This window comes from Periplaneta americana, chromosome 2, assembly GCF_040183065.1.
Source record: "Periplaneta americana isolate PAMFEO1 chromosome 2, P.americana_PAMFEO1_priV1, whole genome shotgun sequence".
Lineage (NCBI taxonomy): Eukaryota > Metazoa > Arthropoda > Insecta > Blattodea > Blattidae > Periplaneta > Periplaneta americana.
Genome location: NC_091118.1, coordinates 44,629,997 through 44,652,982, shown reverse-complemented (window position 1 = coordinate 44,652,982; position 22,986 = coordinate 44,629,997). Strand labels below are relative to the sequence as shown.

The window sequence follows — 22,986 nt, the reverse complement described above, 5'->3', positions numbered from 1 at the left end:
AACATAATTTTAATTTCTTAAAATCTATAAATTGTGCGCTTGGTAATGAGGTACGTCACAGGCCTTATATTTTTATATTCTCATCATTCACGTCTTGGCCTCTTCAACTTTAAAACTTTAAAACCCACCGTCCGCTACTGCTGAGCGTGCGCTTATTTAGCTCTCCACCCATAAGATATTTTTAACGCTCATTTCCCGTAATTTTTATTTTTCAAAACCATTTCTGTAATAACTCTGCTAGTGTTTAAGATACTGCAGTAAAATTTTGCATGTAACTGACTTTCATACTTGTGAAGAAAATTAACTGCAATTATTGCTGTAACATTTATAGTTTATTTTAAACATTTTTATTACCAGTACCTAACAAACATTAAAAATTTAACTTCTCATAAGACATTAAAAAATACTTCTATTGTGATGTTTCAAAGATTGTAGTTCATATTTTTCATTTCACATTCAGTAATAAATAGAAAAAAATAATGGCTCAGAAATATTCATATTTGTGGACATTATCATAAAAACAGTACAATAGTGCACAAAAACGGCCACTTTTTTTGTTATGATAATTAGGCTACTCATAATGGTGAAATTTTCAGTAAATTTGAAAATAGTCTATAATTGCAGAAACAGTGAATACTGAGAATATCAAATTGAAAGGTGAAAAAGTAATTAGTTGCTGAGAAAAAAATATTGAACTTCCGTAATTTTTTAGTTTTCAAACCTGTATATCCCCCCTTAATGGAAAAAGTAATGTACAGGGTGATTCAAAAGTCTGGCAACACAGGCAGACTCCGTTATTAGTGCAGATAGCGAAAAATGGAAAGAGGGGAAAGTTTTTGCAGATAGGTAGTTCTCAATCTAATTTGCTTGAATTTTCAATGTAGAGTACACTGTTGAGGCTGTACGCTAATACAACACACCCATCAGTCCCAATGCTGTAAAATTGTGGCTTTTTCACTTGTTCTACCGGATTTCACATACATATTATTTAACGGAGAAGAATAGCAGTTATTTAACTTTTCACACTGCAAAGCAACATTTCTTTACATTGATAGCATAAGAATTCAGGAGAATTTCATTCTTAATTGGCGGTTTTCCCTGAACTTGTATTGGCAACACTGCTAATTATCATTATCATTTTGTTAATTTACCCAATATGCTATGTGTCTAATTCGTTTGATTTCCAAAGATACTTTCGATATAATTTCAATTATTACAAGAAAAATGATGAAATTATACAGAAAGTAGCTTTGAAAATCAAGGGAATTAAAAATGAGAATGCTTTTTTCTTTCTCCTGCAAAATATATATTTAAAAAAAAAAAAACATAGATTTTTGAAGGCGCAGCAACAACATGTTTTTTATAATGTAAAAAGGTAAAAGGTAAAGGTATCCCCGCAACATGCCATGAAGGCACTTGGGGGGCATGGAGGTAGAGCCCCATGCTTTCCATGACCTCGGCACTAGAATGAGGTGGTGTGGTCGGCACCACGCTCTGACCACCTTTTACACCCGGGAAAGACCCGGTACTCAATTTTATAGGAGGCTGAGTGAACCTCGGGGCCGTTCTGAAAGTTTGGCAACGAGAAAAAATCCTGTCACCACCTGGGATCGAACTCCGGACCTTCCAGTCCGTAGCCAGCTGCTCTACCAACTGAGCTACTACTTTTTAATAAAGGAAAATTACTGTTCACATGGTATTGATCTCGAGTATCAGTCTTTTGTGTAATATTTTATCTAGCACACTGATTTCTGTGATACCACCACCACCACCACCACCATCATCATCATCGTCATCATTTTAACAAGTAATAGCCCTAAAAGAACTGTTTCGATCCACATTAGAATGTTCTGTCAATTCGATTATCAGAGAACAACATAAGGTTTTAGTTTAAGTTGAAAACTAAAATTAACTATATTTCTGATACCTAAACGATAAGTTGGACAGGGATGGCGTTGTAGGATCAACCATGAATCGTAATGTACTTCGTTATTGAAGAGATGGGTTCCAAACTGGGATAAGTCAAAATGACAAGTTATGAGAAAAATGACAAAAAACTGATAAAACAATTTTGACGCTCCTAGTGCCTATATAATGGTTTTTTCAAAAGGATCTAAGTCAAGACTTAGGAGAGTCTGTTAAATAACATACATAGTTATATAACATACTAGCCATACCCGTGCGCTTCGCTGTACCTGTTAGAAATAAATATAAAGTAATTACATAATTAAAATAGGACGTTTGATCCAGGGAACAACTTTTATAACAGCGCAAGATAATCTGCTTCGCTCATTACCCAATTTTTTTTGCATTGCATTTATTGCATATATATTTTATGTATTTTAACACGATTCAATTGAGCATAGTTAAAATTTGAATTATAAAATAATGGATTGCTAAGCTAACGTACAATTACTGCGTACTATATCAATGCACTCTCGTTATTCGTTAATTCTCTGAGATTAAAATGAGTGTACATAAATATTATTTTAAGAAATACAGAAAACGAATGTACAAAATAGCCTATCAAATTTTCTGTGCATAAGAAGCTATTTTAATCTTACCTGTTACTGTAATAACATTATAGCATTATGTCCATCTAGAGAAACTACACTTTCCAGTGGTGAAATAATAATTAATTATACAAATCGGTTAATTTAGCTTCTGATATTACTTCATAAAAACACAGAAACATTCTCTGTAGGCTATGTTTAATAGCTTTCGATTGTTGATGTCTAAGGCCCCTTATAGACGAAGTCATTTGTTCTTAATTCATTGCACCGTCTTAGATGGCGTTATTTTAATTTTAAAACTCGTTTATCTCATTAAATATCAGTGCTATCAAAATTTTGTAAAGAATAAAACTTATCGGAAATCATTTTTAAAGAAACTTTTGTTATGTAACATTTTTCACAAAAATCAATAATAAGCGAGATATTTCGATTTATTTAATTCAATCCCCCTTATAACCCCCCTTTTAAATAAAGTATTTTGAATGCCATATAGCCTAAAATCTAAGTTACAACGAACTTAATATATATATTCCAATTTTCATATAAATCGGTTCAGCCATTATCGCGTGAAATGGTAACAAACATACAGACAGACATACAAACAAAAATGTCAAAAAATGCGATTTTCGGTTTCAGGGTGGTTAATTATATATGTTAGGACCAATTATTTTTGGAAAATCGAAAATTACCAGAAAAATTTCGGCTACAGATTTATTATTAGTATAGATTATGGACTTTGAAAAGGATAAATTAAAACGTGAACAAAACAAGTTAAAAAAAATGACTTGGAACATTTTGGAATCCACCTCTTCAATTGTTACTGTTTGACGTAGAAGTCAGACCTGCGTATAAAATATATGATTATTTTTAATTTTGTGTTGTTACAGTACTTGTGTCACCAACCATGTCCAAGAAAAAATGCGCTGTGCAGTCAGGATCATCCATGTACAAAAAAGTGCCACGAGGAATGTGGACTGTGCGAAATGAAAGTGTGGAAAGTTTTGCCACAATGTGGACATAAATTCGAGATGCACTGCAGCAAGCAACCAGAGACTTTTGAGTGCAAAAAGAAATGTGAGAGAACAATGAAATGTGGCCACCCTTGTCGCAAGAAATGCTCGGAGAAGTGTGGTGACTGTGCTGTAGTAGTTAAAAAAAATATTCCTGGATGTGGTCATCAGGTAAGGTTATACGAGGTCTGTCCTGAAAGTATACAGTCATTTTGAATACAATAGAACCTCGATTATTCGTCACCCTATTAACCGATTGGTGGATTATCCGACTGTCTATTTCTCGCACTCCCTTTTTTTTTGCTTCAGAAATAATATAACTTATATGGAGTACTGTTTTGTACATTATATTAGTAAGTCTTATGTATTTGTTTTCTAGAGAGTGTTATTACAAGCCTTTATCTTTACATAATATTGTCTACTGTTCTAATTTCCGTTCTATATACTCGTAACTTCTGTATAAAATGTCTTCCACGGCTGTCAACAAAAAACGTGTTTTGCTAAGTATCGAAAAAAGTGCAAATAACTGAATGTTTCGGTAAAGGGAAACTGTGGCTCATATCACATCAGAATTTGAGATTGGAGCTATAACTGCGCGATTTAATAAAAAAACAAGGATAAAGTGTAAAAAATATGTAAATCTACAACATACGACCTCCATTATTCCTATCTTTCCTGAGACAGTCATTACAAGGGCTTTCTTTTCCCCTTAAAATCCCGTCGTTGACAACCAGACCTAAATTAGTGAACTTCTGGTCCACTACCTAGCAAGTTAAATACAAAACCACGGAGGAAATTACAAAATCTTCCATGGTACGGATTATCCGATTTTTTCGATTAACCGTTCACTCCACCCCCTTCATTATCACGGATAATAGAGGTTCTACTGTACTGTAAACTGGGATAAACCTGACCGCAAAAAAAAATAAATAAATCATGTTATGAAATGCACTGAATATATTTTTGAAGTTAATTTTTTCCTCCATTTCTGGAGTGTTTTGTATAATTCTATGCCACAGGTAGGGCTGATATGATTTTTTTTTTTTTTTTGTCAAGTTTACCCCAGCAGTCAAGATTACCCTCAGTTTACTGTATCTCAAGAACTGGTCGCGCAGTCTTCATTTAACTTGTTAGCCAATCAGAGGGAAGCTTATGAGTGAATATTCATTTCCCAGTGACCAGGGTTGCCAGCTGTCCTGGACTTCCCAGGATTGTTCTGGATTTTAATGGTGTGTCCTATGTCCTGAATTGAGTTATATTTGTCCTGGAATGTCAAAAAGATTGGAAAAATACAATTCTGTAAAATTATCTTTAAAATTCCTTACTCATTTTTTCAAGACCCTGTCCAACCTATGTTCAATGTATTCTTCAACGCCACTTGATTGTATTGAAATAAAAATGATAATTCTATAATAACTAGTGGCTTGTGCAGCAAATGCTACAAACTAAGTTCATTAGAATTCAAATTAAAATTTTTCAAATTTATTTCCAATGAAGAATACCAGACATTTTGGAAGTTATTTGCTTCCATAATAAAGAAACATATCCCTCTGAATGGTTTTCTTTATGCTAAATACTTTTTATTGAACCTATACTATTACATCTTCAGATCTTGAGTTTCAATGCGAAAACGCAAGTAACAATGTCAGGATGATCAGTCGGTTTTTCATGTGGGAGTGAAGCAGTATTAATAGCTATTTCAGGTCATTGCGGATTGTGAGAGTTAAGAAAATATCAGGTTTGCTGTGCTTTCCAACAATAGCCATAGGCCTAGCGTCTTTGTATAGCTGCTGCATGTTTCGTGAACTACCTTGAAATGTAAAGGATAGAATCATTTTATCCTGCTAAGAGATCTTGCTAAAGTGATCGGGACACTACAACATTTTGTAGGCCTCTTATTTTATCAGAAAGTAATACCTTTTGGTCTTTCCTTAGGCATTATAATTTTCGCGCTTCCTCTAGACAATACTAAAGAGAATCTCACATATAAATATCTATATAATTTATTTACAAATGGCTTTTAAGGAACTTGGAGGTTCATTGCCGCCCTCACAAAGCCCACTATCGGTCCCTATCCTAAGCAAGATTAATCCAGTCTCTACCATCTTATCTCATCTCTCTCAAATCGATTTTAATATTATCCTCCCATCTGCCTCCCTCAAGGTCTTTTCCCTTCAGGTCTTCCGACTAACACTCTATACCATTTCTAGATTAACCCATACGTGCTACATGCGCTGCCATCTCAAATGTCTGGATTTAATGTTCCTAATTACGTTAGGTGAAGAATACAATGTGTGTTGTTCTACGTTGTGTAACTTTTCTCCGTTCTCCTATGACTTCATCCCTCTTAGCCCCAAATATTTTCCTAAGCATCTTATTTTCGAACACTCTTAATCTCTGTTCCTCTCTCAAAGTGAAAGTCCAAGTTTCACAACCATAAAGAACAACCAGTAGAATAACTGTTTTATAAATTCAAACTTTCAGCTTTAAATATCTATACTACACTGCCATTAAATATATGGAAAAGACCCATACCACTTGATTAATAACTATAAAAATATTTCACTTTAATAACAATATTGTTATCTTACGTAAGTTTTGTATAGAATACTATATAGCCGTCACTCAGTAAATATTATAGAAATGAAGATCTAACTTTAGATATTCTCTACGCCTACTTATATAACCCCAAAATATTCTATATTCTATATATTATTCTATAATAATGTATTAGGTATACAGTACCTGCATTCTTTATTCCCTTTGGAAGTTGGTTTATTATTAATAGAATTTAAAACTATCATGCATTTTTCTGTATAGATCAGGTTGTAATATATTATTTTTCCAGACTTTATCAATAATTCAAAGGAAATTTCATAATCTAGCAAAAATGTAACAAAATTAAAAGTTTAGACCCTGTATACAGTAATTGCTTGAAATATATGGAACGAATAAAATCAGTTATATTACAAATTGAATTAATTAAAATATGTAGTCACGTTAAGTTTTGCAGTTTCATCGCCTGTCCTAGATTCCTGACGAGAGAATCTAGCAACCCTGCCTGAGAGGCTACTGAGGCGACAATAATTTGCCACTGAGTGAGGTTGTGTACTATGTGATTTGGACATTCGTCCATAGAAACTATTTCAAATGATTAGAGGAACTTTAAGGGATGATTCACCAAGTGAAGACACAGATCAAAGATTGCTGGGAATTCGTTAAAAGGCCTTCAGCAAGCATTCATTCATTCATACTTTTCTGCGCAAGGACAGGTCCTTCACTGCAAACCCAGTACCGGTATTCTCCAACCTTTCCTCTTTTTTGCCTTTATCCTAGTTTTAACATACAATTCGTATAACTTAATGTAGCTATCATTTGATATTTTCTTCTGCCCCAAACTGTTTTTCCGTTCACCATTCCTTCCAATGATCCAGCCAATGTCTTTTTCTGTTTGTGATCAGTTTCAGCGTTATTTTTTTCTAGCACAGCTTTGTTGCTTATTCTGCCTGTCTGTTTCATAATTATGCTCCATTCTTCTCCATATATATCCACATTTCAAATGCTTTCATTCACTTCTCTACTTCGTCGTGATGTCAAAGTTTCTGCCCTATACAATGTCACGCTCCACATAAAGCACTTCACTAATCTGTTACATGTTTTCAAAGGTCCGCACAAAATGCTTTTTTTCCTATTAAAAGCTTACTTTGTCATTCATTACTGTCCTCCTTTTGGCTTTTTAGTAGCAGCTCATGTTATGGTACTATATTGTAAAATCTAGTTTATTTTAAATTTATGTATTTTTTCATTCTCCCCAAAAGGCACGTCCTTCACTGCAAACCCAGCATTCTCAAATCTTCTCTGTTTTCAATTTCTCTCTTCGTCTTCACATACATTACAATCCATGTATCTTAATGTTATCTATCATCTGATGTCTTCTTCTCTCCCAACTTTTCTCCTGTTCGCCATTATTTTCAGTGAATCCTTCAGTACGCAGGTTGTTCTTAAGGTACGGTCACACGTCACTACTTCTGCAGCGCTACTTTTATACTGCAGCTGCAAAAGTTGCGTGTCGTGTTCACACGTAAGCCAAAAGTAGCGCGCTGCACGCTACTTTTCGTGCTGCACAACCTGATTGCTGCAAAAGTTGCAACTGGAGGTTGCAAGTCTGTTCACATGCAAGGCACTACTTTTGCAGCCGCAGTCATGCTGCAGGTTTCCATCTCCGTGTTGACTTCTCAATATACATTTTGTGGTTATGTTCGCATTATTAAGAAACTCATGCGAAAGCTTCCTTATCTATTATTTGCTTTTCTGTCATATCTAGTATTCAGAAATTGACATTATTTTTACTATAAAGCTTTTAAAAACGCCTATATACTTAAATGATAACCAACAGTATATTCACGTAATCAATGTTGGCAACCGTCCTGTTTGAAACTACGCTAATGAAAATTAAAAAAATTAATTATATCGTCAGCAATTATGCTCAGACTGTGTTGTGTATTTAATAACTGTTACAAATAATTTATTTTCATCACATTTAACATTAAAATATATCCCAGCAATAAAAGTATCATTGGCACATTCGGATGGTAACATTGGTTGCAACCGCAGCAAAAGTTTCAACAAAACCGATATCAAAAATGCTGCGGCTGCAACCCTGAGAACCTTGTTCACACGTCACTACTTTTAAGTTGCGCACTGCATGGAAAAGTAGCAGGCAGCAGGTTCGGCAGCCGCTACTTTTCGGGTTGCACCATTGTTCACACGTCGCAGTACAAGAGTTGCGCAGTTTTTTGTACTTCATCGCTGCAAAAGTAGCGACGTGTGATCATCCCTTTAGCCAGTCACTCAGCCAACTTCTTCTTCTCTTGGTGATCAATTTCAGCATTATTCCTTCTTGCTCCTTTTCTTATTTTGTCTATCCATTTCACATTCTCCATTCTTCTCCATATCCCCATTTCAAATGCTTCCAGTGGTTCTCTTCACTTCGTTGTAATGTCCATGTTTCTGTCCCATGCCACACTCCACAGAAAACAGTTCACCAGTCTGTTTCTTAGTCTGTTCCTTAGTTTTTTTCCCGAAGGTCCGCAGAAAACGCTTCTTTTCCTATCAAAAGGTTTCTTTTTTCATTGCTATCTTCTTTTTCCAACAAGCAATATACCCAAAAATATTGAACGCTTATAGGCAGGAATTAAGGAAATTTGGCGATTGACAGAGAATTAGAAGAAAAAAAAACTGGGGTTCCACATACATGAAACATGTGGCAGCAAAATTCGTGATGCCACCGGTGTAACTCAATCAGCCAAGGTGTTTGGCTGCTGATCCTAAATTGCGCTTGGGCACTGGTTCGATTCCTGATTGGGCTGATTACCTGGTTGGGTTTTTCCCGAGATTTTCCCCAACCGTAAGGCAAATTTTAGGTAATCTATGGTGAATCGGCCTCATCTCGCTATTACCAATCCCATCGACGCTAAATAACGTAGCAGTTGTTACAGCATCATTAAATAAACACTTTTAAAAAATTCGTGACAGTGCTGGGCAATTTCTTTTTTGGCTGGGGGACAACATGTATCATCCAGGTTCATCGGTTCCCATTTAGCCCAGACTAGACTGACTTTTTTCAAAGCTGTTAAGTGTTGAAAGGGAGGAGATCATGGGCTACGGACAAGATTAAGGAGATCGTGACAAGGCAGCTGAAAAGGGCACTGTGATAAGTGTGTGAGATTTCAAGGGAAGTAGATTGAAAAACACTAATACACTGTTATCCTATGTAAGCTACATTTTTTAAATATTAAATGGCTGGATACTTTCTGGACGAACTTTGCACCAGGGTGGATTGATTTAAATCGAAGTGATTTTAAACATAATTTTAATAATGATTTTTTGTTAAATTTCGATTTAAATCATTTTTTAGTTTTTACATTAATTGTATTTTAAACATATAAAAACTCATTCCGTGAAAACTCATTCCATGAGGTTAATGTTATGCCATTTGAACTTTTAATTTTTTTAATATATCAGAGACCATTGTTGGGACATTGTCAGTTACAGATAACCTACTATAGTCGCATCGCTGTTATTTTTGGCGTGACTCCACCTCTTTGCTAACGCCTTAGAAAGTGAAGGGCTCTATAAAGTCTAGGTAGGTAGTATCGTTCACCATTTTTGTTCTTACGTTGCGAGCTACCAGACGAGGAATCTATTTGCCATACTGTTAAACATTATCACGTGGTAGTTCCTATGATAATAAATCAAATGCTCTGTAATTGAGCAAATAATTGAGCAGCAAATAACGTTCTCGTGTGCTTTCTGAGAACACCAAAGAAAGAGCCAAAAAAGCGGGCGATTATATTAAGTATTTATCGAGCCTTAGGAAGTGCGTAATGTCATCAGCAGCGAATCACAAGACACACACATTTAAATGTTGCCAACCTGCAATGTGATTGGCTGCCAGAAATAAGAGTGATGGGACTATAACTGCTGGTAGTTTGAGCTTGTAACTGAACTAGCAAAGTTATCTCACGTTTGTTGTGCGTAAATCTGTACAGTTTTAGTTTTGTTTTGCTGCAATGTCTAATGTAAAGAGGAAAAAAGATCCTATATGGTGTGATTTTATAAAACTTTCAACAAATAGTGGCATGGTTCCTAAGCAAAATGTAAAATGTGTGATTTTGAAATGCAAGGTTTTGTAGCAGGAATGAAATCTCATATTTTTAAATGCATGAAGATTCAGGAAGATAAAAATTGTGAAGTTTTCTTCCGATTCTGAAGAATATGCACCACTTGATGAAACAGTTTGAATATGTGAATTAAAATTGATTTGATTGTAACAGATAATAATACTCTCTTTACCAGTATGATGTAGGATATTAAAATATTAGGCTTGTATATTTTAGGTTGGGCATTCAGTTGTGTAGCTTCTGGTTTCATTTGTTTCAAGCATGGTTTCTTTTTTTAACTTAAAACTGGAAAAAGTGTAATTCCTCTTTGGTCATTGATGTGATTTTTATTTATTTATTTTTTTTTTTATTTTATTGGGTAATTTTACGACGCTGTATCAACATCTAGGTTATTTAGCGTCTGAATGAAATGAAGGTGATAATGACGGTGAAACGAGTTCAGGGTCCAGCACCGAAAGTTACCGAGCATTTGCTCGTATTGGGTTGAGGGAAAACCCTGGAAAAAACCTCAACCAGGTAACTTGTCCCGACCGGGATTTGAACCCGGACCACCTGGTTTCGCGGCCAGACGCGCTGACCATTACTCCACAGATGTGGACTTTGATGTGATTTGTTATTTACAATTCCGGTATCTTGTTTAGGCTACTTCAATAAATGCATTTAAATAAATTAAAGGTATTTAAGTAAAAAAAAATTATTGAAAGTAAAAAATTACTGATATTGATTTTAATTTTAAAAAACAATAATTTTTTTTTTTTTCATTTTGCTTTGCACATGTACATATTCCATAAATCTGTCAATGCTAATTATTATTGATTGCAGTACGTTGGTATTTAATTGTTTTCAAAACTTATTTTCAGATTGACCTCAGATGTTGCGTTGAACCAGAACAGAAGATGTGTGAAATGAAATGTGAAAGACTGTTGAAATGTGGGCACAAGTGCACTTCGAAGTGTGGAGAAAAGTGCACCACTGAAAACTGCAAGAAAATGGTTACGAGCACCATAAAGGCAGCTTGTGGGCACACAGTGAAAGTGCCATGCTCTAAAGTAACAGGAGGTAATTGTTTTATTTACATTTCGTATGCCAATTAACTTCTTATCAATTTTTGGAACAAGTAGATTCAGATAGTACAGCAGCGTCGACTAAGCCCATCACTAGTCACCGGGCCATACTGAGCCATGTCAAATGTTGCTAGTAAATTGCATGTCTATATTCTTTAAGAATTCAGTGCACTAATGAAATCCAAGATTTATGCAGTATAATTGGGAATTTTTAATGCACGTTTCCGAAGACATAACACAATATCACAGCAAAATGAAGGAAAAATATGATGTGGTTCAGAGAATATCGTTGAAGTCGACTAATAATTTGAGAAACGAAAATATATCAAAGGGATAATGGACGTAACATTCACTTGTGTCATTTTTACGCGAAGCACTTATCGCTTATATATCCTCCTCACCAAACCCTACCTAATCCTGACACTAATATATTCCCCTCACCAAACCCTATCTAGCCTTGTTGCTAGTATATCCCCCTCACCAAACCCTACCTAATCTTCTGACTAATACAGTGAAACCTGTTCAAATCGGAACCTGAATAATCCGGAATCCTGTCTATTTCAGAACAATTCATTGGTCCCGGTGAAATTCGTATGTATTATGTGCAATTTTTCCTGAAAACGGAAACTGCCTACTACTGTTTAAAACGGAAATAATATTTTGAGCATACTATATTTTGTAACTATATTTTGAAACAGTGTGTAATTTCAAGGAATATACAAAATATATAGGTCACTAAGATAAAAACAAGTTGTCTTTGCAAAATTTTAGAGGGTACGAGGGTGTGTAGGCCTGTCGGTCATAAATTTTATTACCCTGTTGACTAGGCAGACGAGTCCCTGCAAAGATTTTCAATGCTTCACACCCGTACACAGTCGTAGCTAGACAGAGCGCAAGTGTAGTGATTTCCTGGTAAAAAAAAAAAAGTTGCGTAAAATGTAGCATTAACATTAACTGATGAAGTAAAAGTTATCGAGTTAAAGGAAAATTAGAAACGAAGTGTATGTGAAATAATATTGAAGTACAGGTGTGGGAAGCTCAGGTGTGACACTTTAAAAAATAAAGATCATAATGAGTGAGTGACTTGCGGCCAATATTGGTGACACAAAAGGAACCAGAAAGCAACTGTTTATGTGGAAATAAATTAACTTTTGTGGGAGTGGGTTCTTCATGACCTTTCAAAGAACATGCCGATTTCTATATCTATTCTGCAAAACAAGCCATTGTACTGGCAAAGAAATTACATAAAGCAGAATTCAAAGCTTCTAATGGATGGCTCCTAGTACAATTAATTAATAATGTGCAGTGATATACATTACAGTATTATAGTATAGTTTTGGATATTAAATTGAATGAGATTAGTAAACTTCAGTAGTGTTTAATGATTAATGATTGAGTTACGATACTATTTTCATCAAGATGATTCACCAACGGAATAAGCGACAAAAGACTGATTTAATGTGAGTAGTGTTAAATGGAATATTTTGAACTCCTGCAGTTTGCGACATGCGATTTTGTTTTTCGTGTATATGAATGATAAAATATTACATTTTAATGTAACACCTGAATAATACGGAAACCTGTCCACAATGGAAAAACAATTAGGACCATGTCACTTCCGTCTTGAACAGGTTTCACTGTATATCCCCTCATCAAACCCTACCTGTGTCATTAATATATCCCCCTCATCAAACCCTACCTGTGTCATTAATATATCCCCCTCACCAAACCCTATCTAGCCTTGTTGCTAGTATATCCCCCTCACCAAACCCTACCTAATCTTGTGACTAATATATCCCCTCATCAAAACCTACCTGTGTCACTAATATATCCCCCTCACCAAACCCTACCTAACTTTGTTGCTAATATATACCCTCATCAAACCCTACCTAACCTTGTCCCCTCATCAAACCCTACCTACAGTACAGCCGGTCGTTCTCCGGCCCTGACGTTTCTCATGACCGAAGGAGACATTGTTGCCAATATGTATAGACAGAATGAAAACTGTCACATGCTCGCCGGCCGATTTTGTGGCGCAGAATAAAAACTAATTCGAACGCGTAGGCTTGCTTATAAATCATTTTACATCTAACTTAGATCACATCCTTCGTTAATGTACACAGCTAGTGTAGATCACAAAAAAAAACTAATGCAAACGCGTATGTAAATCATTTTACAGTTTTACACAAACGTAGATCGCATCTTTCGTTAATGTACACAGCTAAATAATTATAACACAATAAAAACTAATGCGAACACGTATGTAAATTATACATAGGCCTACGGTATATTACCACAGACTATGGGAATATCTTTATAATGAAAGCGAATCAAATGAAATAGACTCTACTTTCCTTAGAATCTATTAATACTCAAGTGGAAAGACGCCACACTTTAAACTGTTATTTTTCCCACCTTCAAAGCGTCAAAAACTCTACCACTTTCGTAACAGGGAGAAGAGGTTCTCCATTGTCTTGCTCCTTCTCAAAATATTCACGCAATCTGTATGACTTTAGCTCTTAAAAGAGCCGATTTTTCCATCTTTGATTCTGACGACCACTGGCCATATTACTATATCAATAATAAGGTTTACAGGCACCGTAAATCGCTCAAGCACAAAACAACACAACTACTTCGCCTGTACTATAACACAAAGAACTAACGACTCGTTCGCCACGTGCTTCGCATAAAAAAAGAAGTGGCAACATTGCGCTAAATACATCAGACGCTCATAGCTGGTTGGTTCTAGCAGACAACTTTAACCTATAGTGCCCGCCTCTCCCCCAGCATTGCAAACTGCGATTGAATTAATCCTTGCATATCAGAACTCAAGTCTTGTAACAGCAAATTACAATAGAATTAAAAACATTACTTTAAACTGAACCAGATGTCTTAAGGTTAAAATTTAGCAGAATAGTTTCATTCACAGTGGAATTTCGAGGTTCTTTTCGCAACTTCAAAACGCCACAGGTTGGCAATGCTGATCACTATCTTTCTCTCTCGTTCTCTCTTCTCTTTCCAAGCGAAATGTCAGAGCCGGAGACTGGCCGGCTGTAGTTTAACCTTGTCCTCTCATCAAACCCTACCTAACCTTGTCACTAATATAGCCCCTCAACAAACTCTATCTAACCTTGTCATCAATATATCCTCTCTTCAAACCCTACCTAACCATGTCGCTAATATATCCCCCTCACTAAACCCTATCTAGCCTTGTTACTAGTATATCCTCCTCACCAAACCCTACCTGATCTTGTCACTAATATATCCCCCCTCACCAATCCTTACCTAACCTTGTCACTAATATATCCCCTCATCAAACCCTACCTAACCTTGTGCCTAATATATCCCCTCATGAAACCTGAAACCCTACCTAACCGTGTCGCTAATATATCCCCTTCACCAAATCCTACCTAGCCTTGTTGCTAATATATCCCTCTCACCAAACCCTACCTAACCTTGTCACTAATATATCCCCTCATCAAACCCTACCTAACCTTGTGCCTAATATATCCCCTCATGAAACCCTACCTAACCGTGTCGCTAATATATCCCCCTCACCAAACCCTACCTATCCTTGTTGCTAATATATCCCCCTCACCAAACCCTACCTAACCTTGTCACTAATATAGCCCCTCAACAAACTCTATCTAACCTTGTCATGAATATATCCTCTCTTCAAACCCTACCTAACCATGTCGCTAATATATCCCCCTCACTAAACCCTATCTAGCCTTGTTACTAGTATATCCTCCTCACCAAACCCTACCTGATCTTGTCACTAATATATCCCCCCTCACCAATCCTTACCTAACCTTGTCACTAATATATCCCCTCATCAAACCCTACCTAACCTTGTGCCTAATATATCCCCTCATGAAACCCTACCTATCCGTGTCGCTAATATATCCCCTTCGCCAAACCCTACCTATCCTTGTTGCTAATATATCCCTCTCACCAAACCCTACCTAACCTTGTCACTAATATATCCCCTCATCAAACCCTACCTAACCTTGTGCCTAATATATCCCCTCATGAAACCCTACCTAACCGTGTCGCTAATATATCCCCTTCGCCAAACCCTACCTATCCTTGTTGCTAATATATCCCCCTCACCAAACCCTACCTAACCTTGTCACTAATATATCCCCTCATCAAACCCTACCTAACCTTGTGCCTAATATATCCCCTCATGAAACCCTACCTAACCGTGTCGCTAATATATCCCCTTCACCAAACCCTACCTATCCTTGTTGCTAATATATCCCCCTCACCAGACCCTACCTAACCTTGTCACTAATATATCCCCTCATCAAACCCTACCTAACCATGTGCCTAATATAATCCCTCATGAAACCCTACCTAACCGTGTTGCTAATATATCCCCTTCACCAAACCCTACCTATCCTTGTTGCTAATATATCCCCTTCACCAAACCCTACCTAGCCTTGTTACTAATATATCCCCTCATGAAACCCTACCTAACCGTGTCACTATTATATCCCCTTCACCAAACCCTACCTAGCCTTGTCACTAATATATCCCCTCATGAAACCCTACCTAACCGTGTCACTAATATATCCCCTTCACCAACCCTATCTAACCTTGTCACTAATATATCCCCTCACCAAACCCTACCTAACTGTGTCACTAATATATCCCCTTCACCAAACCCTATCTAACCTTGTCACTAATATATCCCCTCATGAAACTCTACCTAAAGGTGTCGCTAATATATCCCCTTCACCAAACCCTACCTAGCCTTGTTGCTAATATATCCCCTCATGAAACCCTACCTAACCGTGTCACTAATATATCCCCTTCACCAAACCCTATCCAACCTTGTCACTAATATATCCCCTCATGAAACCCTACCTAAAGGTGTCGCTAATATATACCTTTCACCAAACCCTAGCTAACCTTGTCACTAATATCTGTAGTGCTCGGGAAAAGTGGCGCAAGTAAAAAATGTTAATTTTACATTAGAAGGAAAAAAAAAAACTGTCTTCACACTGGTTTATGTCGTTTTGATTTTCTTCTGTATGAATTATTGTAATGGAAGAAATACTTAATGTCTCTTTTCCCAAGCGAACAGATGTTCCGTAATTTGTCAATAAATTATTAAAAAATGTTTGTGGAAACTGACTTATGCCACTTCTCCCAAGCACTGCAGATATATCCCCTCATCAAACCCTATCTAACCTTAACACTAATAGTGCATCTAATTGACACCAATATGTCTCCTCATCAAACCCTACCTAACCTTGTCACAAACAGTGGCGCTATCTCTTAGTAATATTAAGAATGACTGAGGGGGAGAGGAAAAAGAAAAACAAGTTTCTGCTAGCAACAACGCCATAGGTAAACGGAATGTCCATATGTTAGGTATATTGTGTACTTGGTTGCAATTGGCTCTCATCTTAACGGTACGGTTGAAAGCTACTATACTTAATTCTCCACTTCGGCGCATTTTCTATGATTTTATTCTCATTCTTCTACTCCCTTCTACTTCCTCCTAGTCTCCGTATATGATCCATATATCTTAATGCCATCTATCATCTGATATCTTATTCTGTCCCGAACTCTTCTCCCGTTCACCATTCCTACCAGTGCATCCTTCAGTAGGCAGTTTCTCCTCAGCCAGTGACCTGACCAATTCCTTTTTCTCTTTCTGATCAGTTTCAGCATCATTCTTCCTTCACTCACTCTTTCCAACACAGCTTCATTTCTTATTCTGTTTGTCCACTTGCTCTACTGCCTTATTTAGTATTCACACGTTTACCTTCTTTATTTTTTTTCCGAAAACCATTACAACCATGGTCCAATAAATTTAATGAAGGAGGAGCAGCTATATTACAAGTTCTTAATAAAAATCACCATTTAGCTCTTGTTTGCATTTATCTTCATCCCATACTACTCACAGCTGTCATTTAGCTCCAATAGCATATCCCCTAGTATCGTCTCTCCTTCTGCTAACAACGCCATATCATCAGCAAATCTTACGCACTTTATTCTTCTTCCTCTTACTATTACCTGTCCCATGTTCTGAAAACAGTTCTTCACTACATTCTCCAAGTAGATGTTGAACAGTGGACTGCTCTCCCTATTTCACTTCCTTCAAACATTACTTCTCCTATCCTTTCTTTGACTCGTTTTATGTAAAGATTATTGAACAGTCTCCTCTCTTAAACATGGCTCAGCATGATGTGCTCTTTATATAGTTATCAGAATATCAGACTTAAAGACAGAAAAACTAGCATGGCCATTAACTTGGCAACATTTGAGCGTACAGAGAAAGGCAATTGACAATATTGTTCTTGCAGCTCTGAGGGGATCCATATTTCTACTCTGAAATCGGCTTTATGGTCAACAATGATCTTCAAATAACTAATTACCGTATTTACTCGCGTAATAGACGTACTTTCTTTTTCAATTTTTATAACAAAAAACTAGGGTGCGTCATTTATGCGAGAAAAAAGTTTTAGTAAAAAAAAATACATATTAAAGGTGTGCCAGGTGGAATGCTGAAATAATCGATCGAAATGTAACGATATATGGGCTGCGACTAATTTATATATTGATTGTGTCGCACTTAAGACGATCGATAGTTAGCAGCAGTTGTATAAAGAGATGATAACTTGTAACAATGAATACAGCGACAATAAGACAAGACATTTTATTGTTGTTATTAACACTAGCCTTACCTCATTCACTGTCGGGCTCAACATCACTGCTATCATTTTGTCACAGATTCCCATTCCTCTATGCGTCTATTATGCGGAGAATTTTTTTTTTACGTGAAAAATTGAGGTACGTCCATTATGGTAGTAATTATTTATACAATCATTTCTTGTCATTGTTGTGCGACTCTCTTAAGCATGAATATCTGTTATTTGTACTTTCAACTGCCTATTGTACAATATGCTCTGTCTTTGTGGCAGCCTGTTAATACAGGAAGTTGTTATCGTTTCGATAAATAAATAACTGTCTCATATTCCAATTACAAACTAAAATAATTTGTACCAAAACATTTCGAAAATATGAGAAATTTGATTACTGGTGAGAAGATGGACTAGTCCTGATTTCAACTTCGATTTCCTCCAAATTTCAGAATCGTGCTGGTGGAAGTGTAGTTTATGTAAACACATTGTATAAGTTGGAGACTGAAATAAAAATGACTTAGTATTAAAGCAGTTCCCACTTAATATTTCAGGTGTAATTCCCACACCAGACGAACTGCTTACATACTGCAACTCCCCCTGTGGTATGGAACTCAAGTGTGGACATGTATGTTCTGGATCATGCAGCAAATGCCTGCAAGGACGTGTGCACGCTCCTTGTAAAGAGAAGTGTGGAAGGACACTCGTATGTGGACACAGGTTGGCATCATGTTTCAAGAAAATATTTATTTGTAGATCGTTCATTCATATTCTTAGTGCTGGTGATAATCTGTAGAAACTGAATTTCAGAAGACGACTGTTGTGTTATGAATTATAGTGCTATGAAGTGCTTCTTTTTTTATTTTTTATTTTAGTAGGTTATTTTATGACGCTTTATCAACATCTTTGGTTATTTAGCGTCTGAATGAGATGAAGGTGATAATGCCGGTGAAATGAGTCCAGGGTCCAGCACCGAAAGTTACCCAGCATTTGCTCATATTGGGTTGAGGGAAAACCCCAGAAAAAACCTCAACCAGGTAACTTGCCCCGACCGGGAATCAAACCCGGGCCACCTGGTTTTGCGGCCAGACGCACTGACCATTACTCCACAGGTGTGGACATGAAGTGCTTCATGGTTGGGGAAATAGTAATAAGTAAGATGTGATTTTATGGTGATTATTTTCCCCTGATTTCGGTGATTAAAATTGTTTGATTTCGGTGAGTATTTCGTAGAAAAACAACCAATTTCGTGCATATTTCACACCCAAAAGAAACTTAAAACGTAATAAAAAATAACATTTTTTTAAAATTATTATTGAAACAGTCTCTTTCAAACCAACAGAAAATTATTTGTCTTAATAATTAAATTTATAATTCAATTTCATTTGACTGTGAGGGGGTGACGGCACTGCTTTCTTGATCACACAAAGACAGTTGTTGTGGGAAAGAGAAATGACTATTGTTGCTTGTGCTGGTCCCTGGAAATAGTCCCTGAAAGTATTCGTATATCATTGCCAGATACCACACTTACGTAATGTTGAACGATCAAATACATATGTAGAAATGTTCATGTTTATTTTATAACTAAGATAATTTTCACTTTCTATTTGATAGAAAGTCATTTTTCGTGCGAATTCTCTTTGATACCAATTTTTTTTTTTTGCCTTTTTTTTTTAATACCAGTATCGTGATTATGAAGTAATTTCGTAAATTTACACCAATTTCGCGAAAATTCGCATAGTTTTGGACTTTCATTAAGGGATTCGCATTTTCCATGCATAAAATTAAGTTCTTAACACATTTCATGTGTAGGCCTATATCGTTATTACCAAAAAATCGCACCCCTAGTAATAATAGTGCTAGAATTTTTACTCTTTTCATTCTTAGTTTTGGTAACTAACAGGGGCGTATTTTGCAGACTACCGGGGCTACCGGCGGTAGCCCAAGGAAATTACAAAAGAAAAAGTTTATAATATAACATAATGTAATAAATTTGTATCATTAGTTTTACCATAGTAATTAAAATTAAAGCAATTGTTAGATTTACATGCGCTCTCTGCTCTCGAAAAGAAACAAGTTGTCAAGGCGGCATCGCTGGAGAAACCGCTTGCTACGTGAGGTAGCCTGTGACAGTTTCGCTCACGCTGTCCTTCGCACAACTGCCTGTCCCCCCCACTCCCTTCTGTTTCCATCGTGCACTCTAGGCGGGCAAGTTGCCGCTCTCGTGATCAGTTTCTTCGCAGGCGCGAAGCAGCAATACGCTTAGTGTGCTAGCAATTGAATGTGATTGTGTTCTTGCAGTGCATTATTTTAAATCTTTGATTTGTTCGAGTGTCTAAGAGTTATATTAATTGTGAATTATTAAGTTTTTAATTTCCCAATTAAGTGATATTGTGAAAAATATGGCAGAACAAGTTTCTGGAGAGGTTTGTGTTGAAAATGACTGTGTAATAGAAGGTTTATTAAAAGTGCCTTTTAACCGTCGTACATAACAACGAGAAAGTTGAAATTGTGAAAATGGAAAGACCAACTCCTGAGTTAAATTTGTCCATGGACGTAAAAGAAAAACAGCGTGAGTACACACGCCATTTCACTTCAACATCATATGGTAAGTGGAATTGGTTGTGTGGTACTTCTAAACTGTCTAAACTATTTTGCTGGCCATGTTTGTTATTTAGCCGCGAAACTAATGTGTGATCAAAAGAGGGGTTTTCTAATATGAACTCCCTTCGAACGGCAGTCCTAGAATATGACAAATCAAAAGCTCATATTTGTAGTAGCATGAACTTTGCAAACTTTGGGAAGACAAGAATTGATTTACAGCTAGATAAGCAAAAAGCTCTACACATCAACCAACACAATGCTCTTGTGAAAAAAAAATCGGGAGATTTTACTGCGTCTTATTAATGCAGTCTGCTTTCTAGGAAAACAAGAATTGGATTTTCGGGGTCATAATGAGAGTGTGGAATCAGACAATATAGGAAATTATATTGAATATTTAAGTTCCTTAAGTGAATTTGACCATTTACTGGCCAATCATCTTGAGAGTTCAACAGTATTTCGTGGTAATTCTCCCGCAATTCAGAATGACTTAATATTTGCTATAAGTGGGGTTATGATAAAGAACATAAAACCTTTTGTGGCCATTGTTGTTGATGAAACAAGTTACTGCTCTAATCAGAGTCAATTGTCCACTGTTTTAAGATACGTCGACAATACTGCCAATGTTCAAGAACGGTTTATAGGATTCACAAATGTCAGTTCGGACAAAACTGCTGCTACTTTGTTTCAGCATGTGGAAGGTGTTACAGCAGAATACAATGTCGACAATAAGTTGATTGCACAGACATACGATGGTGCTTCATTTATGGCGGGAAATATTAATGGCTTAAAAACAAAAGTTCAAGAAAAGTATCCTCAAGCCCTATTTGTCCATTGTTACAGCCATGTTCTCAATTTAGTTTTGCAACAAACTACTTCATCCATTCCAGAATGCCGCATTTTTTTCAAAACACTGTCGGGTTTAGCTGCATTTTTCTCATCATCTCCTAAAAGATCAGAAAACTCAAGAAATTTATGAACAAGAAACTCCCAAAAGTAGCACCAACTAGATTGAATTTTACATCTTGGCTTGTAAATACAGTAAACGAATACAGAGAAAAACGGACTGCTTTCTTTAAAAATATCATTTGTAATGACTGAAGAAAACTGGGATGATGATGTAATTGTGCAGGCTCAAGAATATTAGAATTTTTTCACACAGTTTCAGAATATATTTCTTCTTGAAGTCTATGCTAGAATGTTCGCACATACAGATGTGCTCTACAATATTCTTCAGACAAAAAGTCAAGACATAGCATACTACTTGCAAGAGGTATCAAAGTTAAAAAAATACTATATCCGAGTTCAGACGTAGTGGGTTTCCATCCATATGGAGTAATATGGAAACATGAAAATTCTTCAGCCAATACAATGGAACCACCATTAAAGCGAAGAAAAGGAGATGATGAATTGAAATACAGGCAGCTGTACTACAGCATACTAGATCGTATGCACATGGAAATTACTGACAGATTTTCTGATTATGGAAAGCTTCAGTTCACACATCTTCTAGATTCTCAAAAATTTTCTGCTTATAGAGAAAACTTCCCGAATGAGGCACTAAACAAATTATTTCAGTCCTATAACAGTCACTTTGATCAAGTACGTTTGAAAAATGAATTAAGTGTAATATATTCAGCAGAAGTCTTTGATTTTTCGAACAAACCTATCCATGAAATATTATCTGCCATATATGAAAACCAGCTGAACCAAGTTATTCCTGAAGTCCTTAAATTGGCAACATTAATTGTGACAATACCAGCTACGTCAGCATCGGTAGAAAGAACATTTTCTGCGTTGAAGAGAATAAAATCCTACTGTAGATCAACTCATACACAAGAACGTTTATCCGGCTTGGCACTAATATCCATTGAAAAGTCATTTCTACAGAAACTTTGCAAGTGGCCCAACTGTAATTTCAATGACGAAGTCATCAACGTATTTTCGTCCAATCAAGACGTCTGAAATTCACATAAATATGTAAGGAATTTTATTATAGGGATTTTAAAATATATTTTGTGTAATAATAGGGTCAGTGGTAGCCCAAACCCTTTAACCAGTATACGCCACTGGTAACTAATAGAAATCAATATTTAGTACAGCAGAAGTTACAAGCCCAAAGTATTTTAAATACTTCTTTCCATGATTTTCTATATTACATGAATTGAAGCAGTGGTCACGTTTAATTTTTTTGGGACTCAAGACATTGCTTTTAGTAGGTCTGTCATAAGTAATGATAGTTTTTAAGTTTGGTGTTTTGTAAAATTTTAATGATTTTCTTTACTTTGGCAATGTATTTACAGACGCTATTTATGAAAAGTTGAGAAGTTGTAGATCATGAAATGACACCTGAACAGTTGATATCTGTTGTCAGCTTATCACCACAGTCTACTATATACAGTCACGAAGCTTGAGTTTTGAGGGTGCTAGAAACAATAGACTGTGACGGTACTATTTTG

General features: G+C 36.2%; 1 protein-coding gene across 2 annotated transcripts in view; it reads left to right on the top strand.

Moving 5' to 3' along the window:
- Positions 1-22,986, top strand: part of LOC138693065 (NFX1-type zinc finger-containing protein 1-like) — a 129,432-nt gene that overhangs the window by 64,161 nt on the left and 42,285 nt on the right. For both annotated transcript variants that reach the window (XM_069816638.1, XM_069816647.1), the window contains exons 16-18: positions 3,401-3,694; positions 11,067-11,265; positions 18,481-18,646. In XM_069816638.1, coding sequence (XP_069672739.1) covers positions 3,401-3,694; positions 11,067-11,265; positions 18,481-18,646 — 659 coding nt within the window. The remainder of the gene's footprint in view (positions 1-3,400; positions 3,695-11,066; positions 11,266-18,480; positions 18,647-22,986) is intronic.